This window comes from Delphinus delphis, chromosome 16 (assembly GCF_949987515.2).
Source record: "Delphinus delphis chromosome 16, mDelDel1.2, whole genome shotgun sequence".
Lineage (NCBI taxonomy): Eukaryota > Metazoa > Chordata > Mammalia > Artiodactyla > Delphinidae > Delphinus > Delphinus delphis.
In genome coordinates, this window is record NC_082698.1 from 57,707,225 (window position 1) to 57,735,192 (window position 27,968).

Here is a 27,968-nt window from a genome sequence, read left to right on the forward strand (position 1 = left end):
GAAGGGTCAGCCTGGGGCCTATGGGATTTCTGTGTAAGGGAAAGGAGAGACAGGGCCCCTAGATCAGCCCCAGCTGACTCAACACAGGAAAACCATTCTGCTCCCCACCCCGTCTTCCCAACCTGACTACAAAAGGCAACGTCTGCTGGCCTCATCTTCAGGCTGTACCCAGGCCAGCGCAGGCCTAATGGACTCTGGTGTGGGACATCCAGAAATTTGGCAGAGTGATTGTATGAGCAGCCTAGAGTCTCACCTGAGCAGACAAAAGGAGGGACCCTGTTCCAGGGGGCCAGCCACAGACAGCTTCCCAGACTCCAGCAGAATGCATTCAGACGTGCAGACAGATGTGCAGTCAGGGATAGCAGATACATAGCTACGGGCACAGAGATGCTCACCCTTTCATATAAACTGACCCTTCTTCTTCCAGCCAACCCCGTAACACACCTCAGACTCCTCCGGAACTGCTAGCCTCCCGGTTTGACGGCACTATTGCTAAAAGCCAAAGGGCACTGAGCGCCCTCCACTTCCAGCCAAGATAGAACAACAGGGAATGGATTTACCCTCCCACGTGAAACAACTAAAACACTGTACAAAGTATATGAGACAATTTTCGAGCCACTGAACATACAGCAACCGAGATGGGAAATCAGCGAGGTGAGCCATGCACTTTCCCAAGATCACTGCCTTGAGAGAGTTTCCAGGATACCACAAAGGGAGGAGGAATCCCAGACAGAGCTTAGTTAATATGATGAGTTAAGGAGATGGAGCTAAGATGGTCTCTGAGGAAACCCGGGCACCTGGCATTTGCAGGATAGAGCCCTGGAGAGGAAAGGGTTGCACAGAGAGACAACCCAAGAGATGAGCACCTCCCCCTCAGGTACTCAGCAGAGTACTGAGCAGTGCGTGGTGTATAAGGATGCTACCCGAGGCCAGGGAAAGAACTACCAGAAAAGATTAGAAGGCCAAGAATATTTTTGGTTTCCAATAGGCATTGGGTACTTAGATGGGTCTAGTCTCAGCAGTGAGACAAGATTAGCCCTAGATTAACACTACTCTGGTTCTACCTATCAAATCTTAAAAGCAAGACTCAGAATGATCAAACTGTTTCCAAGTAACATAATGGCATCTAGAACAAAGCTCAAGAAGACTTGTAAGAACACAAAGCACGCGAGAAAGTAAAATTCAAAATGTCTGGCATCGGGCTTCCCTGGTGGCGCAGTGGTTGAGAGTCCGCCTGCCGATGCAAGGAACACGGATTCGTGCCCCGGTCCGGGAAGGTCCCACATGCCGCGGAGCGCCTGGGCCCGTGAGCCATGGCCGCTGAGCCTGCGCGTCCGGAGCCTCTGCTCCGCAACTGGAGAGGCCACAACAGTGAGAGGCCCGCGTACCGCAAAAAAAAAAAAAAAAAGTCTGGCATCCATCAAAAGTTACCACACATGCAAAAAAGTAGGAAAGTGCAACCGATGAAGATAAAAATCAATCAGTAAAACCTGGAAATGATGCAGATATTAGAAGTAGCAGACAAGAGCACTAAAACAGTTATTATAACTGTATCCATATATTCAAAAGCTAGAGGAAAGAGCAAACATGTTGAGAAGAGACACAGAAGACATAAAAAAAGACCCAAATCAACTCGAGAAATAAAATTGAACTAATCATCAATAAACTGTGGAAAAACTCAAGCAGCCTTTTATATATATATATATATATATATATATATATATACACACACACACACACACACACATATATATGTATATGTACACATACATACATATAATATATATTATGTGAATATGTATATGAATATTATATGAATATATCCCTAAAGGAAAGGAGAAGGGAAAGAAGAAATAATGGCCAAAATTCTTCATCAACTTACTAAAGCTTACTCAAGAAGAAACAGATATCCTGAATATTCCTATATCTATTATAGATACGTATTGAATTGGAATTTGTAGTTATAAACTTCCCAGGGCCAGAGACTGCACTGGTGAATTCTTTTTTTTTTGTTGAATAGATCTTTATTGGAGTATAATTGCTTCACAATACTGTGTTAGTTTCTGTTGTACAACAAAGCGAATCAGCCATATGCATACACATGTCCCCAGATTCCCTCCCTCTTGAGCCTCCCTCCCACCCTCCCTATCCCACGTCTCTAGGTCATCGCAAAGCACCTAGCTGATCTCCCTGTGCTATGCTGCTGCTTCCCACTAGCTAACTATTTTACTTTCGGTTTCACTGGTGAATTCTATCAAACATTTAAGTAAGAAATAATACCAATTCTACACACTCTTCCAGACAACTGAAGAGGACAGAATACTTCTGAACTCATTCTATGAAGCTAGCATTACTCTGATACCAAAGACATTACTAAAAAAGAAAACGATTGACCAATATCCCTTATAAAACTTGATACAAAAATTCTTAACAAAATTTTAGCAAATTGGATCCATCAATACGTAAAATATTGATCCATCAATATGTAAAGATAAACCCAGGAAGGGTTTATCCCAAGGATGCAAGGTTGATTTAACATCCAAAAATCAATTAATGTGATACACCACATTAACAGAAAGAAGGGGCTAAAAACCAGTTGATTATCTCAATAGATGCAGAAAAAGAATTTGACAAAATCCAACACCCACTCATGATGAAAATTCTCAAGAAACCAGAAACAGAAGGAAACATCTTTGACTTGATAAAGGGCACTATGGAAAGTTCACAGCCAGCATCATAATTAACGGTGAGAGGCTGAATGCTTTTCCCTTAAGATCAGGAACAAGGTAAGGATGTTAGATTATGTCACTCCAATTCAACATTGTACTAGAGATTCTAGACAATCCAATAAGGCAAGGAAAGATTTCTAAGAAGACACCTTAGGAAAAACTGGAAAAGAAGAAGCAAATTGTCTTTATTTGTATATGATGCAATAATCTATATAGGAAATCCCTTGGAATCTACAAAAACCTACTACAACTAATAAGTAAGTATACCAAGATTACAGGATACGAGATCAATTTCAAAAAAAAATTGTGTTTCTATATACTAGCAATAAACAATTGGAAATTAAAATTGAAAAATATCATGTACAATAGCAGCAAAAATATGAACTACCTAGGGATAAATCTAACAAAAGATGTGTAAGCCCTGTGTACTAGAAACTACAAACCACTACTGAAAGAAAAATAAACAAGATCCAAATAAGTATAGAGAAATACCATGTTCATAGGTCAGAGATGGTTAGGATGTCGCTTCTCCGCAAATTGATGTACAGAATCAAAGCAATCCCAATCAAAATCCTTGCAGGCTTTTTTCTAGAAATTGACAAGCTGATTCTAAAATCCATATGGAAATACAAAGACTTAGAGTAGCCCAGAAAACTTGGAAAAAGAACAAAGTTGGAGGTCTAACACTACCTGATTTCAAGACCTATTATAAAGCTACAGTTATCAAGATAGTGTGATGGTGACATCAAGGTAGACAAATAAATCAATGGAACAGAAAAAGACCCACAATAAGTGAATAATTAATCTTCAACAAAGATGTAAAGGTAACTTAGTGGAGAAAAGATAGTCTTTTCAACAAATGATGCTGAAACAACTGAATATATGTAAAAAATGAAATTCTTTTACATTTTTTTACATATATGTAAAAAATGAAATTCAATCAATACCTCAAACCATGTGCAAAAAATCAGATCAATTAACACCCATCCTTCTGAAACTATTTCAAAAAATTGCAGAGGAAGGAACACTTCCAAACTCATTCCATGAGGTCACCATCACCCTGATACCAAAACCAGACAAAGATACCACAAAAAAAGAACATTACAGGCCAATATCACTGATGAACATAGACGCAAAAATCCTCAACAAAATACTAGCAAACCAAACCCAACAATACATTAAAAGGATCATACACCATGATCAAGGAGGATTTATCCCAGGGATGCAAGGATTTTTCTGTATCTGCAAATCAATCAGTGTGATATATCACATTAACAAATGAAAGAATAAAAACCATATGATCATCTCAATAGGTGCAGAAAAAGCTTTTGATAAAATTCAACATCAATTTATGACAAAAAAAAAAACCTCTTCAGGCTCTTCCTAGAATAATTCATATGCACACATCTTTCATCTACAGACCTCAGATTAAGAGCTTATGTTGGGTGGGATGAATTGGGAAGTTAGGATTGACATATACGCACTATTGATACTATGTATAAAATAGATAACTAATGAGAACCTACTGTATAGCACAGGGAAATCTACTCAATGTTTTGTGGTGACCTAAATGGGAAACAAATCCAAAAAAGAGGGGATATATGTATATGTATAGCTGATTCACTTTGCTGCACACTAGAAACTAACACCACATTGTAAATCAACTATATTTCGATTAAAAAAAAAGAAAAGAACTTATGTTGGACGCATTAAAGGAATCCATGAAAAAAAAAAAAAACCTCTCCAGAAAGTGGGCATAGAGGGAATCTACCTCAACATAATAAAGACCATATAGGACAAACCCACAGCTAACATCATACTCAACAGTGAAAAGCTGAAAGCATTTCCTCTAAGTTCAGGAACAAGACAAGGATGTCCACTCTCACCACTATTATTCAACATAGTTTTGGATGTCCTAGCCATAGCAATCAGAGAAGAAAAAGAAATAAAAGGAATACAAATGGAAAAAGAAGAAGTAAGACGGTCACTGTTTGCAGATGACATGATACTATACACAGAAAATCCTAAAGATGTTGCCAGAAAACTACTAGAGTTCATCAGTGAATCTGGTAAAGTTGCAGGATACAAAATTAATATACAGAAATCTGTTGCATTTCTATACACTAACAATGGAAGGTCAGAAAGAGAAATTAAGGAAACAATCCCATTTACCATCACATCAAAAAGAATAAAATACCTAGGAATAAACCTACCTAAGGAGGCAAAAGACCTGTACTCCGAAAACTATAAGACACTGATGAAAGAAATCAAAAGTGATACAAACAAATGGAAAGAGATACCGTGTTATTGGATTGGAAGAATCAATATCGTCAAAATGACTATACTATCCAAAGCAATCTATGGATTTAATCCAGTTCCTATCAAATTACCAATTGTATTCTTCACAGAACTAGAACAAAAAAATTTTTAATTTGTATGGAAACATGAAAGACCCCAAATAGCCAAAGCAATCTTGAGAAAGCAGACCAGAGCTGCAGGAATCAGGCTCCCTGGCTGCAGACTATACTACAAAGCTACAGTCATCAAAACAGTATGGTACTGGCACAAAAATAGAAATATAGATCAATGGAACAGGATAGAAAGCCCAGAAATAAAGCCACACATATATGGTTAATTAATCTACAACAAAGGAGAAAAGAATATAAAATGGACAAAAGACAGTCTCTTCAATAAGTGCTGCTGGGAAAACTGGATAGCTACATGTAAAAGAATGAAATTAGAACATTCTCTAACACCATAACAAAAATAAACTCAAAATGGATTAAAGACCTAAATGTAAGACTGGATACTATAAAACTCCTAGAGGAAAACATAAGCAGAACACTCTTTGACATAAATAGCAGCATTATCTTTTTGGATCCGTCTCCTAGAGTAATGGAAATGAAAACAAAAATAAACAAATGGGACCTAGTTTAACTTAAAAGCTTTTGCACAGAAAAGGAAACCATACACAAAATGAAAAGACAACCCACAAAATGGGAGAAAATATTTGCAAACAATGCAACTGACAAGGGATTAATCTCCAAAATATACAAACAGCTCATGCAGTTCAATTAAAAAAAAAAACCCAATCAAAAAATGGGCAGAAGGGGCTTCCCTGGTGTTGCAGCGGTTGAGAGTCTGCCTGCCGATGCAGGGGACACAGGCTCATGCCCCGGTCTGGGAAGATCCCACATGCCGCGGAGCGGCTGGGCCCGTGAGCCATGGCCACTGAGCCTGCACGTCCGGAGCCTGTGCTCCGCAATGGGAGAGGCCACAACAGCGAGAGGCCTGTGTATCGCCAAAAAAAAAAAAAATGGGCAGAAGATCTAAAAAGACATTTCTCCAAAGAAGACATACAGATGGCCAAAAGGCACATGAAAAGATGCTCAACATCACTAATTATCAGAGAAATGCAAATCAAAACTGCAATGAGGTACCACTTCACACCAGTCAGAATGGCCATCATCAGAAAGTCTACAAATAACAAATGCTAGACAGGATGTGGAGAAAAAAGGAACTCTCTCACATTGTTGGTGGGAATGTAAATTAGTACAACCACTATGGAGAACAGTATGGAGGTTCTTTTAAAAAACCAAAAATAGAACTACCATAAGATTCTGCAATCCCACTCCTAGGCATATATCTGGAGAAAACCATATTTCGAAAAGATACATGTACCCCAATGTTCACTGCAGTGCTATTTACAATAACCAAGACATGGATGCAACCTAAATGTCCTTCGACAGAGGAATGGATAAAGAAGATGTGGTACACATATACAATGGAATATTACACAGCCATAAAAAAGAATGAAATAATGCCATTTGCAGCAACATGGGTGGACCTATAGATTATCATACTAAGTGAAGTAAGCCACACAAAGACAAATATCATACAATATTGCTTATATGTGGAATCTAAAAAAAGGATACAAGTGAACTTATTTACAAAACAGAAATAGACTCACAGACACAGAAAACAAACTTGCAGTTACTAATAGGGAAGAAGGGAGAGGGATAAATTAGGAGTTTGGGATTAAAATATACACACTACCATATATAAAATAGATAACCAACAAGGACCTACTGTATAACACAGGGAACTATACTCAATATCTTATAATGACCTATAATGGAAAAGAATGTAAAAACAGAATATATATACTTATGTATATATATGTAAAAAAATTAGATCAAAATAGATCATGACTTACATGTAAAATCTAAAACTATAAAAATTCTAGTGGGGGAGGGCGTCCACGCTGGGCTCACTGCCCACTGGCCAGCAGGGCGGAAGCTGTCAGAGAAGGACGCGGAGAGCCACGGTCACCCGCGCTCAGGTTCAGCAGTCGCTGCCTCCCACCTCCAGGAGTCAGGACCCAGAGGGAGACAGTCTGACCCTGCCCACCTGTGGATGGCTGCCAAAAGGAAAAAAAAAAAAGACTTTAACACATCCCCTTACCCAGGCTGGCAGTTCCAGGGGATATTTGCAAAACATATGGCCTTTTTACTTTACTTCCTCGTCTCTAACTCCTTTCTGTGCTATAAAAGAAAGTGGCATCCAAACCCCAATAAGGTGGTTTATCAGAGACACTAGTCTGCCATCTTCTCGGTCTGCCGGTAGTGACTTCTTTTCTCTCTTATTCTCTACCTTGCTAAGGAGAGATGAGAAACTAGGGCTTCCTGTACAGTGTGAATTCCAGAGAATCCTGGAGTTTTCCATAAATACACTCCTCCAAGGCTATCAAGTGATATGTTTTGCTTTCCAGTTTGGTGTGATCGTGATGAAATGCCTACTGTTTTGTTTTATTACATCACCTACTCCGTTCCTTCCCTAAAATGTGACAATTAAAAGGTGGAGCCCCAAAGGAAAAACAAAAAATTTCTAGAAATTTTTGTCACTTTGGGTAGGCAAAAATTTCTTAGATATGACATTAAAAGCATATACATAAAGGAAAAAATAATAAATAAGACTTCAACAAAGTTAATTTCTACTCTTCAAAAGATACTGTTAAGAGAATAAAAAGACAAGTCATTGATTGGGAGAAATGTTTACAAATCACATATGATAGAGGTCTTATATCCAGAATATACAAAGAACTCTCGAAACTCAATGATAAGAAAACAAACAGCCCAATAAAAAAATAATCAGCAAAAGATTTGAACACTTTCCCAAAGAAGTGAAAAATAATGAGAAATGAGAAATAATGGTCAATAGGGAAATGCAAATTAAAACCACAATGAGACACCACTACACACCTATTAAACTAGTTCAAATAAAAAAGATTTATCATACCAAGTGTTGGTGAGGATACGAAGGAACAGGAACTCTCGTACATTGCTACTCGGAATGTAAATTGGTATGACCACTTTGGAAAACAGTTTGACAGTCTCTTTAGAAAGTTAAATATACACCTAGCATATCCAGCCCACTCCCAGATATCTGTCCAAGAGAAATGAAAGCATAGGTCCATATAAAGACTTGTAGACAAACATTTATAGCAGCTTTATTTGTAATAGTCAAACCTGGAAAATAGTCAAATATCCATCAACAAATGAATGGACAAACAAGTGCTGTGTTAAAAGAACAAAGTACCAAAGAGATATATACCCATGTTCATAGCAGCATTACTCACAATAGCAAAAAGGAAGAAGCAACCCAAGTGTCCATTGATGGATGAATGGATAAAAAAAATGTGGTATATACATGCAATGGAATATTATTCAGCCTTTAAAAAGGAAGGAAATTCTGATGTGTGCTACAACATGGATAAACACTGGGGACATTATGCTAAGTAAAATAAATCAGTCACTCACACACACACACACAATACTGTACAATTCCATTGATATGAGGTACGAAGAGTTGTCAGATTCACAGAGACAGAGTGTAGAATGGTAGTTGCAGGGGCTGGGGAGACGGGTGAATGGAGAGGTACTGTTTAGTGGGGACTGAGTTTCAGTTTTGCAAGATAAAGAGTTCCGTCGATGGATGGTGGTGATGGTTGCACATCAGTGTGAATGTACTTAACACTATTGAACTGTACACTTAAAAATGACTAAGATGGTAAATTTTATGTGTATTTTACCACAATTAAAATTTAACTTTTTTTTCAGTGCCAAGAAAAGGAAGAGATTCCTTATACCTTGAAAGAATCCTAGAAAGCTTCCTGGAGGAAATGTCATTTGAGTTAGACCCAGGAAGGAGAGTAGGATTTACCTAGAAAACAGGAATTGGCCATCCCAGGCAAAGGACAGCTCAAACAAAGGAAGGGGGGCTGGAGTGGGCTGAAGGGTGTGGGGTCAGAGAGCCAGCAGCCAGGAACCTGGGGTTGGAGGGATGAGGTTGAAAAGTAAGATGGGACCCACCCCACTAGGGCCTCCCAGCCTCTGTTAGAGAAGAGAGACATTTGTAAACATCAGCTCTGAACAAGCCAGACCCACAGCACCATGGCTCCATCAAGACGGCCATTCGGAAGGAAAAGACTTGGGGTCGGCTCTGGATAGTCGTCGAAAAATAAACATGTCCCTGGACATTCAGGAAACGCTCTGCGAGGCTGTGTCCAGGCAGGGCTGTTTGCTTATTTGTGACTTTCCTGCTTTCCATCACCCTGTCAGCGGCCACCCTGCCCCCATCCTGACCCTGACACCCGGCTGGCCGGGCCTCCGCCATTGGTTTCAGAAGAAAACTGGTCCCTAGGAGGGGAAGGAAGGCAGGAGGGGCAGCAGGAGTGCACGTGTAGGGTCAGCAGTAAGTGTGTGTGTCAGAGAGCATTTGCACACAAACTGGTAGCACTGTGAGTGGCACAATGTGTGTGTGTACATGCATATGTGTCACACCAGAGTAGATGGGGGCCTGGGTGAAGCAGTGTGGACTCTAGGCCCAGATAGGCTGGGTTCAAATCCAACTCAGGCAAGTGACTTAGTCTCTTTGTTCCTCAGTTTCTACATCTGTTAAATGGGAAAAATAATATTACCTACCTTACAAGGTTGTGGTAATGACTGAAACCAATTCATGAGTGAAAAGCACTTGATCAAATGGTGCCAGTACACAGGAAGTACCTAATAAGTGCTAGCAAGTATTATTCAAAAATAGACGTGTGTGTGTGTGTGTGTGTGTGTGCACGCGCGCGTGCACCAGTGCGTGTCAATATGGGTTCTGAGTATGGAAACGTGTGCAGCTTTGCAGTGAATGGGCATGAGTGCCCTTGAGGGTGCACATGCTAGGATTCGGGGAAAAGCAGCCACACCCAGTTAGGGGCTGGTCCCCTGGGTACTGCTTCCCAGCCTGGCACCCAGCTCTGAAGAGCCTGGAACCAGCCTCCCCATGGAGGCAAGCAAGGCCTTTGGGCAGCTCCCTTCTCCACAGCCCCCTGCCCTGGGGAGCAGCTCCCACGCTGGGCTGCCTTCTTCCTGCCTTGAGCTGCTCAAGCCTCCTTTGTCTTTCCACTTCCTCAGGCTGCAGGAGTGAGGGTATTTTTTTTCTATCAAAGGCCACTGACCCTAAAAAGGAATCAAGCAAGGGTCAGCTACAAAGTCAACTTAATCTGGGGGCTGTTTTTCCTTAAAAATACCGAAGGATCTCAACTCTTCTGCTTTTTAAATCAAGAACAATAAGTAGCACCAATTCTAAAAAAAAAAAGTCCTCAACTTTATATTATATGAAATTGCTTTATAAGGGGTAAATCACTTTACAGATGTGAGGAATTCTTCTCTTTTAGAGGCACAGCACAACCCACCAGTGCAGTGAAGGAACTAGTAAGAGGGGGAAGAGAGACAGAGAAGAAAACCCCTGATCCTGGCTGGAGCTGAGAAGTTCAACCGGGATGAGAACTTCAGATCCAGCCTTCAGCGTGAATCTAACCAGTGTTGAGCTAACCACAGCTATCTGTTCTTGAACTGCTCTAACTCTCAAACCTTTAGAGGTTAAATTCTAGATGGAAACAGTGGGCTTTGGAATCAGGCTGGCCTGGATTCAAATTCCAGCTCTGCTGTCACCAATAGGGCCACCACGTTAAACACCATGTGTCTGCAATTGTGTAACCCAGGGACCTACTTACCAGGTTTGTGAGTTGGGTTGTAGTGGGATAAAGGCTGACCCCCAAAAGGATATGTCTATGTCCTTTCTGAGCACCTGAGAGTATTCCCTTATATGGCAAAAGATGCAACTAAGTTAAGGACCTTAAAAAGAGGAGCTTATCCTGTATTATCCAGGTGGGCCCTAAATCCAATGCTGAGTGCCCTTATGAGAGAGCAGCAGAGGGAGATTCGAGACAGACACGAAGAGGTGATGTGAAGATGGAGGCTGAGATTTGGAGATGGAATAGTGATAGTTCTTTCCTCCTAGAATTTTTTTTGAGGATTAAATAATGAAATGACCATACAGCTAGCTGTGGAACTTGGGGATCCTGTTGTAAGATTTGGGGTGGCAATATTAACCCCTCAGTTGTGCCCCAGGAGACATAGAGTGAGCAAGATACAGGATCAGCAACACAGTGAGAATTTGGAGATTTATGTCTGCCTTGGAGGTCTCAAAAGCTAATTCTCTGCTGTCCCCACCTCCTGGCAACAGTCTAAAGCTACCCAGTTTCCTTGTCTCTAATTGTCCAACAATATCTATTCTCCCTCTTCTTCCTTTTAGTAGCAGCAACTGCTCTCCAGATAGAGACTTCATTTCCCAGACTCCCTTGCAGCAAAGCCTGACCCTCTAAGTTCTGGCCAATGGGAAGGGACAGGAACTGATGTGTGTCCTCAGAAGGAAGCTGCTTGCCCCTCCTCCTTCTTCCCATCCTGAAATCTACAAGGTAGATTGGTAGAGTCTCTTTCACAGCCAGGCAGATGAGGACAACTTCTAGACATATGCTGTCTGACCCTGGAGCCATTATCCACATGAGCCTAAAGTAATTTAAATTTATTAATTAAGATAAAATAAAATTTAAAGCTCAGTTCCTCAGTCGCTCTAATCACGTTCAAGTGTTCAATATACACATGTGGCCAGTAGCTACTGTACTGGACAGCACAGGTAAAGAACATCTCCATCATCACCAAAAATTCTGTTGGACAGCACTGTCATGGAGGATACAGAGCAAAAAGACAGAAGGAACCTGGGCCCTTGGACAACTCTGAGGAGCAGAGTCACACTGCAGCCTCCCCTGCTCCAACTGCCTATCATCTTACATTTTTACAAGAGAGAAATAAATGCTCTATCTTTATCTGTCAGTACAGGCAAACCAACATCCTAATACATACTTCTTAAAAAATCAATCCTTTTTCTATTTAAGTCAGCAGAGATAGTTTCTGTTGCTTGCAACCAAGAATGTTGACTGTTGCCAAAATGAGTAAAGTAAGAAATGTAAAAGAGGGGCTGTTGAGGTGGTCTGGGGGAGCACTGAGGGCTTTCTTGAGAAAGTGCTATTTACGCTGAAACCTCAGCCACTTTCTCTGTCCGCACTAATGGGACCAGATTGAGCTCTTTGAGTCATGCAGTGCCCAAGCCAAAATGGTACACAGGATGTAAGAGAGGATGCTCCTCTCCACAAACGTACCTAGGTTTATTCACCCACAGGAAATGGCTGATCCCAATTCTGAGGCAGGGAATGGACAAGATGAGCCATATCATATCAGCCAGGGAGGACTCTTCAAAGACCACTAGGGTGGCGTCAAAAGGACTCGGGAGCCAACTGAAGTGTTCCCATTGGACAAAGATGGGACAAGTAAGACATCAATAATAAAACTAACTGCAGTGGATTGAAATTCACCAAATATGTTTAAATCTATGAGTTCATAATGATACTGAAAGCAAACAAACAAACTCAGGAGAATGATAGGAAACTAACTCGTTCTTTTCAAGACTGGTAGATAAAAGGATAAATCCAGCTTTATCCTGCCTTTCCTATATGAATTGTACCACTGGGAAACCAAATAGTAGATGAGGAGAAGTTTCTCTTTGCAACAAATGCAGAAAGAATAATGATAATTTTTGCAGCCCCTTATGAATTTATGGACCTAGACATTGAGTATCACAAAAAGAAAGACAACCAGATACTATGTGTCTCCTGATGGAATAACATACCACCACCGACATAGCCTTGCCAAAAACAGAAAAAAACAAACAAACAAAAAAACTGAACCTGATCAAACCTCGAGACCCAACTTTCAGTTTACAGGAAATTCAGAGTCCAGAGGAGCTTGCTAAACATACAATGGGAAAATTCAGCCTGTGAGAAACTTTTCTGAACAAAAATCCAGTTTCTTCAACAAACCAACTTCAAGAAAAAAAAAAAAAGAGGAGGAACTTATGGATTAAAAAAAGACTCAGATGGGGCTTCCCTGCTGGCACAGTGGTTGGGAGTCCGCCTGCGAATGCAGGGGCCACAGGTTCGAGCCCTGGTCCAGGAAGATCCCACATGCCGTGGAGCAACTAAGCCCGTGCACCACAACTATTTATCCTGCGCTCTAGAGCCCATGAGCCACAACTACTGAGCCCACATGCCACAACTACTGAAGCCCATGCGCCTAGAGCCCATGCTTCTCAACAAGAGAAGCCACCACAATGAGAAACCCACGCACTGCAACAAAGAGTAGCCCCCACTCGCTGCAACTAGAGAAAGCCTGTGCACAGCAACCAAGACCCAACACAGCCATAAATAAATAAATAAATAAATAAATTTATTAAAATATATATATATATCAACTAATCACAATGTGTGGCCTTATTTAGATCCTGACTCAGACAAACTAAAACTTTTAAAAATAAGACATTAATGGAGCATTTGGAAATCTGGATAATAACTGGATATTTGATGATCTTAAGGAATTACTATTAATTCTTTTAGGTATAATAATGTGATTTTCAGATGAAATATGATGTGTGGGATTTGCTTCAATATAAGCTGGAAAGGGCAGAAGTGAACGGGGATGTGACTGAAAAAAAAAAAATGGCCATGAGTTGATAATTGTTGATGTCGGATGATGGGTACGCAGGAGTTCATTATACTATTCTCTTTTGGGATTTTTAAAAAGTTCCATTTGACATTTTCTTAATGAATCCTTTGGTACCTTCATCTGTTTGAAATTTTCTAAAAGTATATTAAAAAAAATAATTTGCTACACACAAAATCCCAGGACACAAACCAGAACAACTGGACTGAGGCAGATTTTCGTCTCTGCTGCCTTCTCTGCCCCACGCAGAGCCACCAGCCAGCCCACCGGTCCCAAGCCTGTCCCATGATGATTTTTATCTCAGGGACCTCAATAGCCTTCCCTGCCACTGGGTCTTTTTGGTGTTGTTTTAATAATTACTTTATTGAGATACAACTCACACATCCCACAATTCATCCGTTGTAAGTGTTCAATTCAACGGTTTTTGGTCAAGTCACAAAAATGTACAACCATCGCCAAGTTAGTTTCAGAACATTCACAGCATTTCACATACACGCTCCCAAAGCTCTGAATACCTTCAAGTCTTGGTCCTTTCTCTCCCAGAAGGTTTCTGCAACTTTCATGCCAGTTTTCCTGCCATGATGCCAGTTCTCTGTCTCATTTATCCCCCGACACACACACAGTAAGTGTCACGTCACTGGCCGCCCCACCACAGAATGGTGGCCTTCCAAGCCCAGGCTCAGCATGAGAACAGACCTGGAGGCATGAAGCTGTGAGCACTTGGGGTCAACAGGAGATCTGAAGTCATTCAGAGGTGAAAGAGGAAGCAGAGGATGGAGAAATCCAGGCGGGGCTGAGGAGACTGCACCCGAGTGGACCCTTAGCACTGCACGGGATGCAGGTGCCCCTGCCCAGAAGGAGGGGCGCCTCCCCCTCTGTCCTCCTCCCAGGCAGGAAAGCCATCACCACCCCTTTCCTGTCCTCCCGCCCCACTCTTGAGGCCTGCAAATCACACAAGCCACTAAGCCCGTCCAGTCACACCGTTCAAAGCAGTAGTTTCCTTTATTCAAAGACAAGAGACGTTTCCACTGGGAGCAGACAGGCCAGGAGCCCTTTCTCCTTCCTGTCCTCCCTTCCCAGGGAATCAATCTTCTTAAACCTTATTCTCCCAGAGACCATCTGGATGAAAACTGCTCAGGAAATTCAGTCGGGTACTAAGCCCAGTGCTCTCATCCATCTTGCCCTGTCACAGCCCAGCGCTTCGGCCTTAAAGAATCCTTACAGCTCGGGCTGCCATGGGCCTCCTGGCCACAGGAGCAAGTCCTGCCTGCACGCAGAGCCACACCTTCCAGACATCTCAGGAACTGTACACCACCTTGCAGTTTTCTCCAGCTCTCACCCCCTCTCTGGACTCTTGGTCCCACTCTGCAGTGCCACCCAATTGTAATGTCCAGAGAAGTAATGTGGTACAGCGGGAAAAGTTCACAGAGGCGCAGGGCTGGAAGCTTTCTCTGCTGTGTGACTTTGGCCAAGTGACCTGACCTCTCTGAGTCTCAGTATTCCCATCAGTAAAACTATGGTTAATAACGCCCACCTTGGGGAACTGTGGTAGGGTTCAAATGAGATAATGGACTTTAAAATCACTTTCCTCCTCATTTATTCTGCTCTGGCTTTCTTGCTTTTTCCCAGACTCTCCAACCATCCTCCCACCTCAGGGCCTTTGCCCTTGCTATTCTCTATACCTGGAAAGTCTCTCCCTGAATATCTATATGCATAGCTCACTTCCTTCTGGTCTCAGCTCAAAATGTTACCACAGGGCTTCCCTGGTGGCACAGTGGTTAAGAATCTGCCTGCCAATGCAGGGGACATGGGTTCGAGCCCTGGTCCAGGAGGATCCCACATGCCACGGAGCAATTAATCCTGTGAGCCACACCTACTGAGCCTGCACCCTAGAGCCCACGAGCCACAACTACGAGCCTGCGTACTGCAACTACTGAAGCCCGCACACCTAGAGCCCGTGCTCCGCAACAAGAGAAGCCACCGCAACGAGAAGCCCACACACTGCAAGGAAGAGTAGCTCCCGCTCACCACAACTAGAGAAAGCCCCTGAGCCGCAACGGAGACCCAACGCAGCCAAAAATAAATAAAATTACATATTAAAAAAATGTTACCATGTCAGAGAGGCCTTCCTAAACCAGCCTATCTAAAACAGACACCAGGGAAGTGGGTAGGGCGAGGGCGGCCCACCCGACCCCCGGCTCATGGTCCTGTTCTCTCCACAGTTCACCATGGATGACGATATTGCTGCACTCCTGGTCGACAACGGCTCTGGCATGTGCGAGGCCAGCTTCGCGGGCGACGACGCTCCCCGGACTGTCTTCCCCTCCATCGTGGGGGAACCCCGGCACCAGGGCGTGATGGTGGGCATGAGCCAGAAGGACTCCTATGTGGGTGATGAGGCCCAGAGCAAGAGAGGCATCCTGACCCTCAAGTACACCACCGAGCAGGGCATCGTCACCAACTGGGAGGACACGGAGAAGATACGGCACCACACCTTCTACAACGAGCTGCATGTGGCCCCCGAGGAGCACCCCGTGCTGCTGACTGAGGCCTCCCTGAACCCCAAGGCCAACCGTGAGAAGATGGCCCAGATCATGTTCAAGACCTTCAACACCCCAGCCAGGTACGTGGCCATCCAGGCTGTGCTATCCCTGTACACCTCTGGCAGCACCACTGGCATCGTGATGGACTCCAGTGACAGGGTCACCCACACGGTGCCCATCTACTAGGGGTATGCCCTCCCCCAGGCCATCCTGCGTCTGGACCTGGCTGGCGGGGACCTGATGCACTACCTCATGAAGATCCTCACGGAGCATGGCTACAGCTTCACCAACACGGCCGAGCGGGAAATCGTTCATGACATCAAGGAGAAGTTGTGCTACATTGCCCTGGACTTCAAGCAGGAGATGGCCACCGCGGCTTCCAGCTCCTCCCTGGAGAACAGCTGCGAGCTGCCCGATGGGCAGATCATCACCATTGGCAATGGGCGGTTCCACTGCCCTGAGGGTCTCTTCCAGCCTTCCTTCCTGGGCATGGAATCCTGTGACATCCACGAAACTACCTTCAATTCCATCATGAAGTGTGACGTCGACATCTGCAAGGACCTCTATGCCAACACAGTGCTGTCTGGCGGGACCACCACATACCCAGGCATCGCCGACAGGATGCAGAAGGAAGTCACCGCCCTGGCTCCCAGCACAATGAAGATCAAGATCACTATTGCCCCTGAGTGCGAGTACTCCGTGTGGATCGGCGGCCCCATCCTGGCCTCGCTGTCCACCTTCCAGCAGATGTGGATCAGCAAGCAGGAGTACACTGAGTCTGGCGCCTCCATCGTCCACCGCAAATGCTTCCAGGTGGGCTGTTAGTTGCATTACACCCATTTCTTGACAAAACCTAACTCGTGCAGAAAACGAGATGAGACTGGCATGGCTTTATCTGGTGTGGGTTTTTTTGTCTTTTTTGATTTGTGTGTGTGTGTGTGTGTGTGTGTGTGTGTGTGTGTGTGTGTGTGTGTGTGTGCTTGACTCAGGATTTAAAAACTGGAACGGTGAAGGTGGCAGCAGTTGGTTGGATGGAGCATCCCCAAAGTTCTACAAGGTAGCCGAGGGTTTTTTGCGGAACGCAGGCCTCTCACTGTTGTGGCCTCTCCTGTTGCGGAGCACAGGCTCCGGACATGCAGGCTCAGCGGCCATGGCTCACGGGCCCAGCCGCTCCATGCTATGTGGGATCTTCCCGGACCTGGGCACGAACCCCGTGTCCCGTGCATCGGCAAGCGGACTCTCAAGCACTGAGCCACCAGGGAAGCCCTCATTAGGCATTTCTATTCTCACTTTACAGAGAAGGAAAGAAGTTCAGAGAGGGTAGTAACCAGCCCAAAGCTACCCAGCTGGGAAGAATCAGATCGAAACTGGACCCAAATCTGCTGGTTGTAAAGCCCTATTTTAACCACCATCTAGAGGATGCATGTAAGACCCCAGCATGCAGCCAGGCACACAGATTCCCAATTTGTGAATTTTCTTCTCCTTCCTTGAGCTTCAGGTCTAGAGACAGATGAGCCCAGCTATGGGGGCTGAAGGGACAGGAAGCCAGGTGGCCCTTGGGCTGGGCTGAAGCAGCAGCAACAGCCCTCACCTCACTCCCGGCCAAGCACAAGCAGCCCGGGCTGGCTTCCTGCTCCCCACAGTTTGCAAGAAACCCCTTCCGAACACCTCCCAAGCCCGGGCAGGCTGGGGTCATCCCTGCAGAGGAAGTTCAGCCAGGTCAGGCCTACCCCTTTCCCACAGCCCCTCCATGGCTTTTCCACTCACCTCCGGGCTGAGAATCCCCCAAGGCCCCCCACCCAGGGCCTGTGGGGTTACGCTGCCATTGGCGTTGCTCCCTTGATAGGGGACAGCCTAATTCATGTCTGACCCACGCCAATAAATCAGGGAGGGGTGCGGGGGTGGGGACATTCATAAATCTATATCAAACAGCCCCCAAATTATGACAGATGACATGGCAGTCATAAAATTGCACAAGCAAAACTCACCAAGTCATTAATTTCATGGCCGTAGAAAATAAACAGACACATTTTTTCGCGGCCCTAATAAATTTTTAAAAACTCAAAGAATGGTCCATCTGCTTCGAATAATTTTTAATTTCCTATTCTGTCTCATTCCCATTAGCTATTCCACTGAGATATTTGCTAAATTCTTTCATTTACCTCCTCCCATCTGTATTCAATTACCCTATTCCCAAATAGAGTGAGTTTTTGTTTCTCCTAAGCACGGGACAAAATACCCCTGCCTGTACCTTAAAGCAAATGTTATGTGTGTTTTATTATCTGTTAGACCATACGAGTCATTCTAACTCGATTGCCTGTGCGGAAAGTCTTGGAGAGCAATCTGATTTTGATGTTTTCTGGCTTGGGTGGAAAACACCTGCCCGATTCTCAAAGCTAATCTATTAACGTGGTAAATGCTGTAGCAGATGTTCCTGAGTGAGCGAGGGGCCGCAATGGGCTGTGACCAGACCCAGAGTATCGGGCACAAAGTGGAGATCAGAGGCCAGCAACACCACCGGGGGCCGAGCTGTCACATTTTCCGGCCGGCCCCCAGGCTCTGGCTGCCTGGTGACTCCCCACGGCCTCCCAGGGCTCTCAGCAGCCACTCGAGATGGAAGGACATTTCAAGGTCATCTGGTCCACCCCCAGCAGGCCCGTGTTTTTTTTTTTTAGGCCCGTGTTTTTTATAGAAGGAAGACTGAGGCCCAGAGAGGAGGTGTGATTGCCCAAAGTCACACAGCATACTGAAAAAGGAGAACATCCTTAGCGTCTCTAGTGGGTGCAAGGAGCTGATAAGGGAAGAGGAGGGGAATTCTGTGAGCAACTTTCCCACCAGTGCCTTCCACCTGGGGAAACAACATCACTTAGGTCTTTTCTGTCTATCAGTCTTCGCAAGTCATCTTTCCTCATCCTGCAGGAGCAGTGACAGATGCAGAGACTAGGAAGTGAGCTGAGGGGCTAAAGCCTTGCTCGGGGGTGGGTTGGTTTCAACACAGTGATGCAGTGGAACCTGCAAAGCCCCAGGAACGTGGAAGTCCAGGCCAAGCTGCAGATCTGGGAAGGAGCTGGGGTCTCCAAAGCCTCACACAGCATAATCCAGGTAGCTGCACTATGGGGGCCCACATCCCTGCAGCCCTCATTATTTCCACGCATGCTGGTGGCTTCTTACTATGGGTAGTTTCTCTGCTGCCTGAGAGCTTTCTCTGGCCTAGGATTCGGGAGACCCTCAGGACAGGCCAGAAGTGCAGGGATTTGACACCTTCAGAAGCAGCCTTAACGATGATTGGGAGTTGGTGTATATATCCCCCCCACCTTCTCCCCTCTTGGATGGGACAATTCTGAGACAAATCTATACCAGTGATTCTCAACCAGGTACAATTTTGCACCCCCAGGGGACATGGAGCAATATCTGGAGACATTTTGGTTGGATGGTTGCTACTGGCATCTGGTAGAGGCCAGGAGGCTACTGAACATCCAACAACACCCAGGACAGCACCCCACAACCAATAATTATTCAGTCCAAAATGTCAATAGTACTGAGGTTGAGAAACCCTGTTCTCTACGCTCTCACAGAGGTCCTCAATGGGACTGAGCCCCAGATGCCCATAGCAATGACCTGCTCATTTAGACACACACTCCTGACTTCTCTGCCCTCCTTGGACACCTTCCTCACTCCCCTTCCAGAACTTCCTGAGACCACCTCCCACAAAACTACTTTCACGTGAATCCTCGCCTCAAGGTCTGCTTCTTGGGGGACCCAACCTAAGATCATCCATTACTACAGTCATGAGGACAACCTTGGAAAGGTCTTGAAGAGTTGGGTTCCTATTTCAGTCATTTACACACTTACTGCACACATTCAGTCCCAGGGATACCCACACTGAACGTAGCTTCTTGAGGACACGTACATGGGGGCACACCAGACCAGCTTGGTCAGGAACGTCCTTTGGCCTTACTCTCATGGACCAGCTGATTGGAGATACGCTCACTTCGCAAAGAGATGTGAGACTTGAATACAGATTCAATGCAATCCCTGTCAGAATCCCAGCTACTTCTTTGTAAAACTGGCGGGCTGATTCTAAAATTTACATGGAATTACAAGGGACCAGGAATAGCCAAAATAATCTTGAAAAAGAAGAATGAAGTAGGACGACTCACACTTCCCGATTTCAAAATTTGCTACAAAGCAACAGTAATCAAGATAGTGTGGTACTGGCACTAGGATAGATATATAGATCAGTGAACTAAAATTGAAAGTACAGATATACCCATATATCTATGGTCAACTGACTTTTGACAAGGGTGTAAAGACCATTCAATGGAGAAAAGATAGTCTTTTCAACAAATGATGCCAGGACAACTGGATATCCACATGCAAAAGAATGAAGTTGAACCCTACCTCACACCATACACAAAAATTAACTCAAAATGGATCAAAGACCTAAATGTAAGAGTTAAAACTATAAAACTCTTACAAGAAAACATAGGGTTAAATCTTCGTGATCTTGGATTTGGCAAAGTATTCTTAGATATGACCCTAAAAGCATGAGAAAAAAGAGAAAAAAAATGATAAATTGAACTTAAAATTGAAAACTTTGGTGCTTCTATGGACACCATCAATAAAGTGAAAAGACAACCCACAGAATGGGAAAAAAATATTTCCAAGTCATATATCTGATAAGGGACTTACATTATTAGGTATCCATGAATTTAGAACTACTATTTTCTCCTGATAAATTTAAATTTCATACATTGACCCTCTATATCTCTAATGATGCCTTTTTGCCTTAAATTCTATTTTGTGTGATAGTAATATAACTATGCTAATTTTCTTTTGGTTAGCATTTTTCTGATTTTTTTTCACTGTTTTACTTACAATTTTTTATCGCTTTTAGACGTGTCTCATGTAAGCAGCATTTGGCTATTCTTTTTTCAATCCAATCTGAGAGTATATAATTTTTTTTTTTTTTTGATGATGAGAAACAATGCCATATTTTATTTTATTTTTTTTTTGCGGTGCGGGCCACTGTTGTGGCCTCTCCCGTTGTGGAGCACAGGCTCCGGACGCGCAGGCTCAGCGGCCATGGCTCACGGGCCCAGCCGCTCCGCGGCATGTAGGATCCTCCCGGACCGGGGCACGAACCCGTGTGCCCTGCATCGGCAGGCGGACTCTCAACCACTGCGCCACCAGGGAAGCCCTGAGAGTATATAATTTTAACTGGAGAGTTCAGTCTATTTATATTTATAGAGCTTACAAATATATTTGACTTTATTTCTAGGATCTTGTTTTTGTTTTGTTTTTATTTTAATTTGTCCTGCTTCCTAAGGATTTATTTTCATCTTCTTTGTTGCATTGTTTTGAAGTTTTTTACTCATCCCATTTCTCCCCCTTCTACTGTGTAGAGGATAGGTATTCTATTATTTTTTTTTATTGGTGACTTAGTATTTTGAAATTATTACCTAACTTAACTTAGTCTAAAGTTAATCAATATCTTACCCTTCTCCTGAACAATGCAAAGTGCTTTGAAAGCTTTAATTCCATTTATTATACTTACGGTCCAGGATTTTAGTTCCATCTCCTGTTTAACCCCACAGAATAGACATTGTTTTGGACAATCAGTGTGTTTGTTTAGATTTACCCATATTTTTATTATTTTCTCAATTCATCATCACTTCTGGTATCTGAGACGTTTTTCCTCAGATCATTTTTCTTCTCAAGCTCATTCTTCAGAAACTCCTTGAATGGGGGTCTGTTGTTTATAAATTCTCTCAGTTATAGTAAACGGACATACCTTTTATTGAGTTTCATTTTATTGTGCTTCGTTACTGTGTTTTTTTTTACAAATTGAAGGTTTGTGTCAACCCTGCATCAAGCAAGTCTATCTGCGCCATTTTTCCAACAGCATTTGCTCACTTCATTGCTCTGTGTCACATTTTGGTAATTCTCACAATATTTTAAACTTTTTCACTGTTATTATATTTGCTATGGTTATCTGTGATCAGTGATCTCTGATGTTACTACTACAACTCATTGGAAGGCTCAGAAGATGGTTAGCATTTTTTAGCAATAAATATTTTTAAACTAATAAATTTAATAAATTATGTACACTTTTTTGACATAATGCTATTACACACTTGACAGAACATAGTATAGTGTAAACATAACTTTTTTTTTTTTTTTTTTTTTGGCCACGACACACAGCTTGTGGGATCTTAGTTGCCCAACCAGCGATTGAACCTGGGCCCTCATCAGTGAAAGTGCCGAGTCCTAACCACTGGACCGCCAGGGAATTCCCAAAACATAACTTTTATATGCACTGGGAAACAAAAATCTTTCTGTGACTTTCTTTAATGCAATATTCGCTTTATCGTAGTGGCCTGGAACTGAACCTGCAACATCTCCAAGGTATGCCTGTAAGTGAAAATGTCCTTATTTCTACCCTTATTCTTATTTTTTGCATTTTTATTGAGATATGATTCACATACTATAAAATTCACCCTTTGAAAGTGTACAATTCAGTGGTTTTAGTGTACTTATAAGATTTAACAAACATCGCCACCATCTAATTCCAGAACTTATCATCACCCAAAAAGAAAGCCCATGCCTGTTAGCTGTCACTCCACATTCCCCTCCAGCCTCTGGCAACCACGAATCTACCTTCCATCTCTGTCGATATGCCTATGTTTTCAAGGTTCATCCATGTTGTTGCATGGATCAGAACTTCATTCCTTTTTATGGCAAGTTACACTCTACTGTATGGATATACCACATTTTGTTTATCCATTCATAAGTTGGTGGATATTTAGGTTGTTTCCACTTTTTCACTATTATAAATAATGCTGCAATAAACATTTGTGTACAAGTTTTTGTATGAATATACGTTTTCAATTTTCTTTAGCACATACTTAGGATCTACATTTATCCTTAAAAGATAAATTATCATTTAAGAAATTATTTCAGTCTTATTAGGGGCTGGGGTATACAGTCCCTAGTTGGTGTGAATTTTAAAAGCCCTTTAAAGTCATCATTATTCTGTTTTTCATTGTTACTATTCATACTATTATAACTAGTCACCATTAGTCTAATTTCTTCTAATTAGAGAAGTTGTGAACAACGAAGTTTTTTCCTGTTGGGTATTTTTAAGATCTTCTACTTCTCTTTTATTTTTTTCTATTTGTCTTTGATATTCTTTAATTTGATTATGACGTATCTGTGTATGGACTTCTTTTTATTTACCCTTTTTGGGATTCACTGGAATTCCTGAATCTGAAGATTCATATTTTTTAATAATCATAGAAAATTCTCAGCTGCTATCTCTTTGAATAATACCTCTCCCATTATTCCTATAATCACTTTCCAAATATCTGATTAGACATATATTAGAGCTTTTCACTGCACTCTCCATGTCTCTTAACCTCTTCTTCATAGTTTCATTTTTCTTTCTGTACTGCATTATGTATAATTTTTCAAATCTATCTTCCTGTTTACTAATTCCCTCTCCATCAGTGTCTATTCTATTTAACTGTTCCATTGAGTTTTAAATTTTGTATGTGATATATTTAAATTCCTAGAACCTCTGTCTGGTTCTTTTTCAAATCTTCCTGGTCATGTTTATCATCCCTTGCTTCATCCTTGTCTTTCTTGTGCCACAGAAGCTCAAGGTGTGGAAGTTGTAGGCTGCCCAACAAGGTAGAAGTCCTCAGGGTGTCCAGCAGTCTTTACTTCCCTGGACTGATGTTTCCAATTTGTTCCTGGCCTCTTTTGATTCCCTTATTTGCTTACAGGCTCTTCCATTAACAGAAAAGAATTTCAAATTTCAAAAATATTTTTTTCTAGCATCCTTAGATGTTCTGTAGCTGATATATTTATACACCTTTCATCATCATATAGATTTTAAGTCCCTTTGTTCCTTTTCCAACATCCATGCTTTCAGAGACTAACTATTAAGCACCTACTATGTGCCAAGAACTGTGCTGGGGATTCAGGAGAGAACAAGACATAGCCTGTCCCTGCTCTTAGGGTTGCTTCCAGTCTATGGAGAAACCAGACACTTAACCAGGCAACTGTAGCCCACAGTTAATCAGTGCTCTGACAGGGTAGGTGTTAGTAAACAAGGCCATGCTGAGATATATGGAGGCCAGGAACACTCTAATAATCATATTGATTCTCTTTAAGTAAATATTCAACATTTATTTAAGGGGGAGGAATACAAAGCAAAACTCAAGCTCTTTTCCCACATTAGAAGGCTTTAGCGAAGCTGTCTGTTTTTATTCAAGCACATGTTGTTGCTGGAACATCCATCTTTTGTGGGGAGGATCCAGACTCGACCCCAAGCTACTTAGAAAATCAATTATCCCAACCACATACAGTAGCCTCCTAGAAGGCTGTTCTGGTAAATTACATTTCCACTGATGTTTTAGTTGCTTCCCTAGCCATCCTTTAATTCTCATGTTCTGAGTAACTACTGCTACATAACGAATCACTTCAAAATAGCGGCTTAAAATGATAATGATATGTCATGGGTTGAATAATGTCCCCCCAAAAGATATGTTAAAGTCTTAACCCTCAGTACTTCAGAATGTCATCTTATTTGAGAAATAGGGTCATTGCAGATGTAATTAGTCAAGATGAGATAATAGAGTACAGGTGCCCCTAATTAAATGTGACGGTGTCCTTTATAAGAAGAGGGAGATTTGGACACAGAGACACAGCAAGAACACAATGCGAAGATGGAGGCAGAGGCCAGGGTGATGCACCTACAGGCCAAGGAAAGCCAAGCACTGCCTACAACCACCAGAAGCTAGGAGAAACACAGGGAACAGATTCTCCCTCAGAGCCCTCACAAGGAACAAGCCAATACCTCGATTTTGGACCCTAGCCTCCAGAACTCTGAGAGAATAAATTTTTGTTGTTTTGCCCAGTTTGTGGCCATTTGGTACCTAGGCAGCCCTAGGAAACCCATATATGATCTTGTCTTCCACTCATGAATCGGAGGTCGCCTGGACTGCAGGCAGCTCTCACTCTGGGTTTGTCATGCATTGCAGGCATTTGGTGGCTGAGACTAGGGTCATCTCAAAGGCTTCCTTATGCACATGTCTGATATCTGGGGCATGGGAGACTCAAACAGCTGGGGATGGATGAGTTGGGGCCCCTCAGGCATCTCTCTCACTCTTTGTGATCCCTGCACAAGGCGGCTTCCGCAGAGATGGACTTCTCACAGGGCAGCTGACAGCTCCCAGAGCAAGTTTCCAAGAGAACCTGGGAGATGCTACCTGGCCTTTTCTAACCAGCCTCAGAAGTCAGAGAACATCGCTTCCATCACATTCTGTTCAAGAAGGCTCGCCCCAGTTCAGGGCGAGGGGACACAGACCCCACCTCCTGATGAGAGGAGGGTCTAAGGATTCAGTCACATTTTTAAGCCACTGCACCAGCTCAGTCAGGGGCACATCAGGCCTGGGGGAGACAGCACTGTCTGCCTCCCTGACAGGCATGAGGAGTTAGCCAGGTGAGCAGGGCATGAGCCAGGGAGAGGAGCCACCCCTCCTGCCCCAGCCCGGAGCTCCCAGCTGATGCTGGAGTACCGCTGCCTTCATCCTGCTCACAGCCTCCAGGCCTGGTGGAGCCCAGGGCTCCCTCATTCAGCTGAGGCTCCACGCCAGGCCCTGGAGGTCAGACTCTGCCCAGAGAGCACCCAAGGCAAAGGCGATCCCTGGGCTCCTTGCTGCCCACCACCCACAGGTGCTTTGTTTTCCTGACAGAGATCCTTCTTTTTTTTTTTTTTTGAATACTTTGGTTTTTGAGTTTTATTTTTTTTACAGTAGGTTCTTATTAGTTATCTTATACATATTAGTGTATACATGTCGATCCCAATCTCCCAATTCATCCCCCCTCCACCCCGCCACTCAGAGATCCTTCTTTTCATCCTTAGTCTGGGGCCATTTCTGTCCCTGCCGTCCTCACTAATCTGGGGCAGACAGGAGGCCCCTCAGAGAGGGCTCCCCACACACACATCAACCCCCGAGGTTTGGGAGCTCAGTCTCGGGGTCTGGAACAGTGACTCTCTCCCCAGCTAACCCCAGCTGTGGCTCCCCAGTTCCCTTCCTTCTGACGGCTCCTTAAAAATCTTCCCCCACCCCACCCTCTTGGTCAGGAGACAAATGTGTTCCTCGTATTGCTGTTAGTCCAGGAGGCCACTTTCCCGTCAAGCAAAATACCCAGCCTTCTGATGACTTGAAAGCACCTAGTCTGGGACACACATACACATACACACTAACGCTGCTCCCCTTTCTCCAAAAGGCCACTGATCTCCAGAAGAGGTGAGACAAAGGTTCACCTGAGGTCACGTCATCTTCCCTCCAACTTCAGAGCCGCAACCAAACCGTCAGACCAGTCTGGGTGGGGCAGAAGCACCCACTGGCGGAGCGCCTGCTCCGGGTCCGTGCTGAGCCATCCGTCCCTGCCGACCGCCCTGCGAGGCAGGTGCCCCAGTCTACTCCATTACACAGTGAAGAGGCTGCAGCTGCGGCATGGGGGCGGGGGCAGGGTGATGGACTAGCTTGTGTCTGACTTGAGGTTCACTGTCACGTTTACCTCAACGTTTATCTCTAAAACCTGTCCTCCTTCTCTTCTCCCTTCCTCTCGCCCTCCTCCTCCTCGACTTCTGCCTCTCTCTCCCTCTCCTTCCATCCCTCTGTCTGTCTACTTCTGTCTGCGTTCTCTCTCTCTTTCACTGTAACCCACACACAGGAGTCTACGGCTGCTTAGAGGCCAGAATCACTCCAAAATGGCCTGAGCCTTCCACTCGTCCTTGGTACCAGAATATGGCCACACTTGTTTGGAAAACTCCATGAAGGAATGGACAGTGGCTAGCTGTCCAAATACGAAGAAGGGAAGGGAAATATTAATAATAAGCACCTCTTCAGGTGATAGATTCAGGTGACCCAAGGATCCCACCTTAAGAGAGTCTGCCCTGCAGCATGATCATCTAACGTGAAACTCATTCTCATCTCAGATGCTTTTGCATTTTGAAAAAGCCTTCAGAGAAAAGTTCCCAATGGTAGGACTCAAGGGTAGTCCCCAATAGTGGCCTTTTTGCACCACATCAGCCGGTCATTGGCTACAGTCTGCCCAAGTCAGGGAAGGCAGGGTGGGCCGGCCTTCCAGGGGACGCCTCTCGTTTGGCTGAGGGCTCGTCTCCAGCAAAGGGGCAGCTGGGAGTCATTAGCAGCAATCCTCCAGCAGCTGGGGGATGGGGAAACTAGCAAGTTAGAAGGTAAACAAGCAGGTCTCCTCCTCAGAGCCCGGAGGCATCCCCAGCATTCTCAGCCACAGAACACAGTGTGCAGGAGCAGAGGCCCGTCCCTGCCACAACCTCAGTTTCCCGGTTCGTAAAATGGGTATGCAGGACCAAGGGGTCCTTTCCAGCTCTGCATGTCCAAGCTTCTGTGATTCCAGTTCCACCTCGCCCCAAAGTTCCAACCAGGCAGTCCCCTTCAGGTGATGGATTCAGGTGACCCAAGGATCCCACCTTGAGAGAGTCTGCCCTGCAGTGTGATCACCTAACGTGAAACTCATTCTCATCTCAGATGATTTTGCATTTTGAAAAAGCCTTCAGAGAAAAGTCCCCGATGGTAGGACTCCATGCACATGTGGCGCTAGTTAAGAAAGCAGAAGGCTTCCTGGCACCTCAGGTCATATCACAGACCTTCAGAGCTGGAAGGGACCTGAGAGAGGCTCCCTCAACCCCAGCC

The 27,968-nt window shown here is 43.9% G+C and overlaps 2 protein-coding genes across 3 annotated transcripts in view; one reads left to right on the plus strand and one right to left on the minus strand.

Annotated features, from left to right (window-relative positions):
* The window catches only part of LRMDA (leucine rich melanocyte differentiation associated), a 1,262,633-nt gene that overhangs the window by 1,223,062 nt on the left and 11,603 nt on the right, over positions 1–27,968 (minus strand). The window lies entirely within an intron of this gene.
* Positions 15,901–17,040, plus strand: LOC132439203 (actin, cytoplasmic 1-like). The gene is made up of 2 exons (XM_060033482.1): positions 15,901–16,353; positions 16,420–17,040. Exons 1-2 carry the CDS (start codon positions 15,901–15,903, stop codon positions 17,038–17,040), a joined length of 1,074 nt encoding a protein of 357 aa, XP_059889465.1.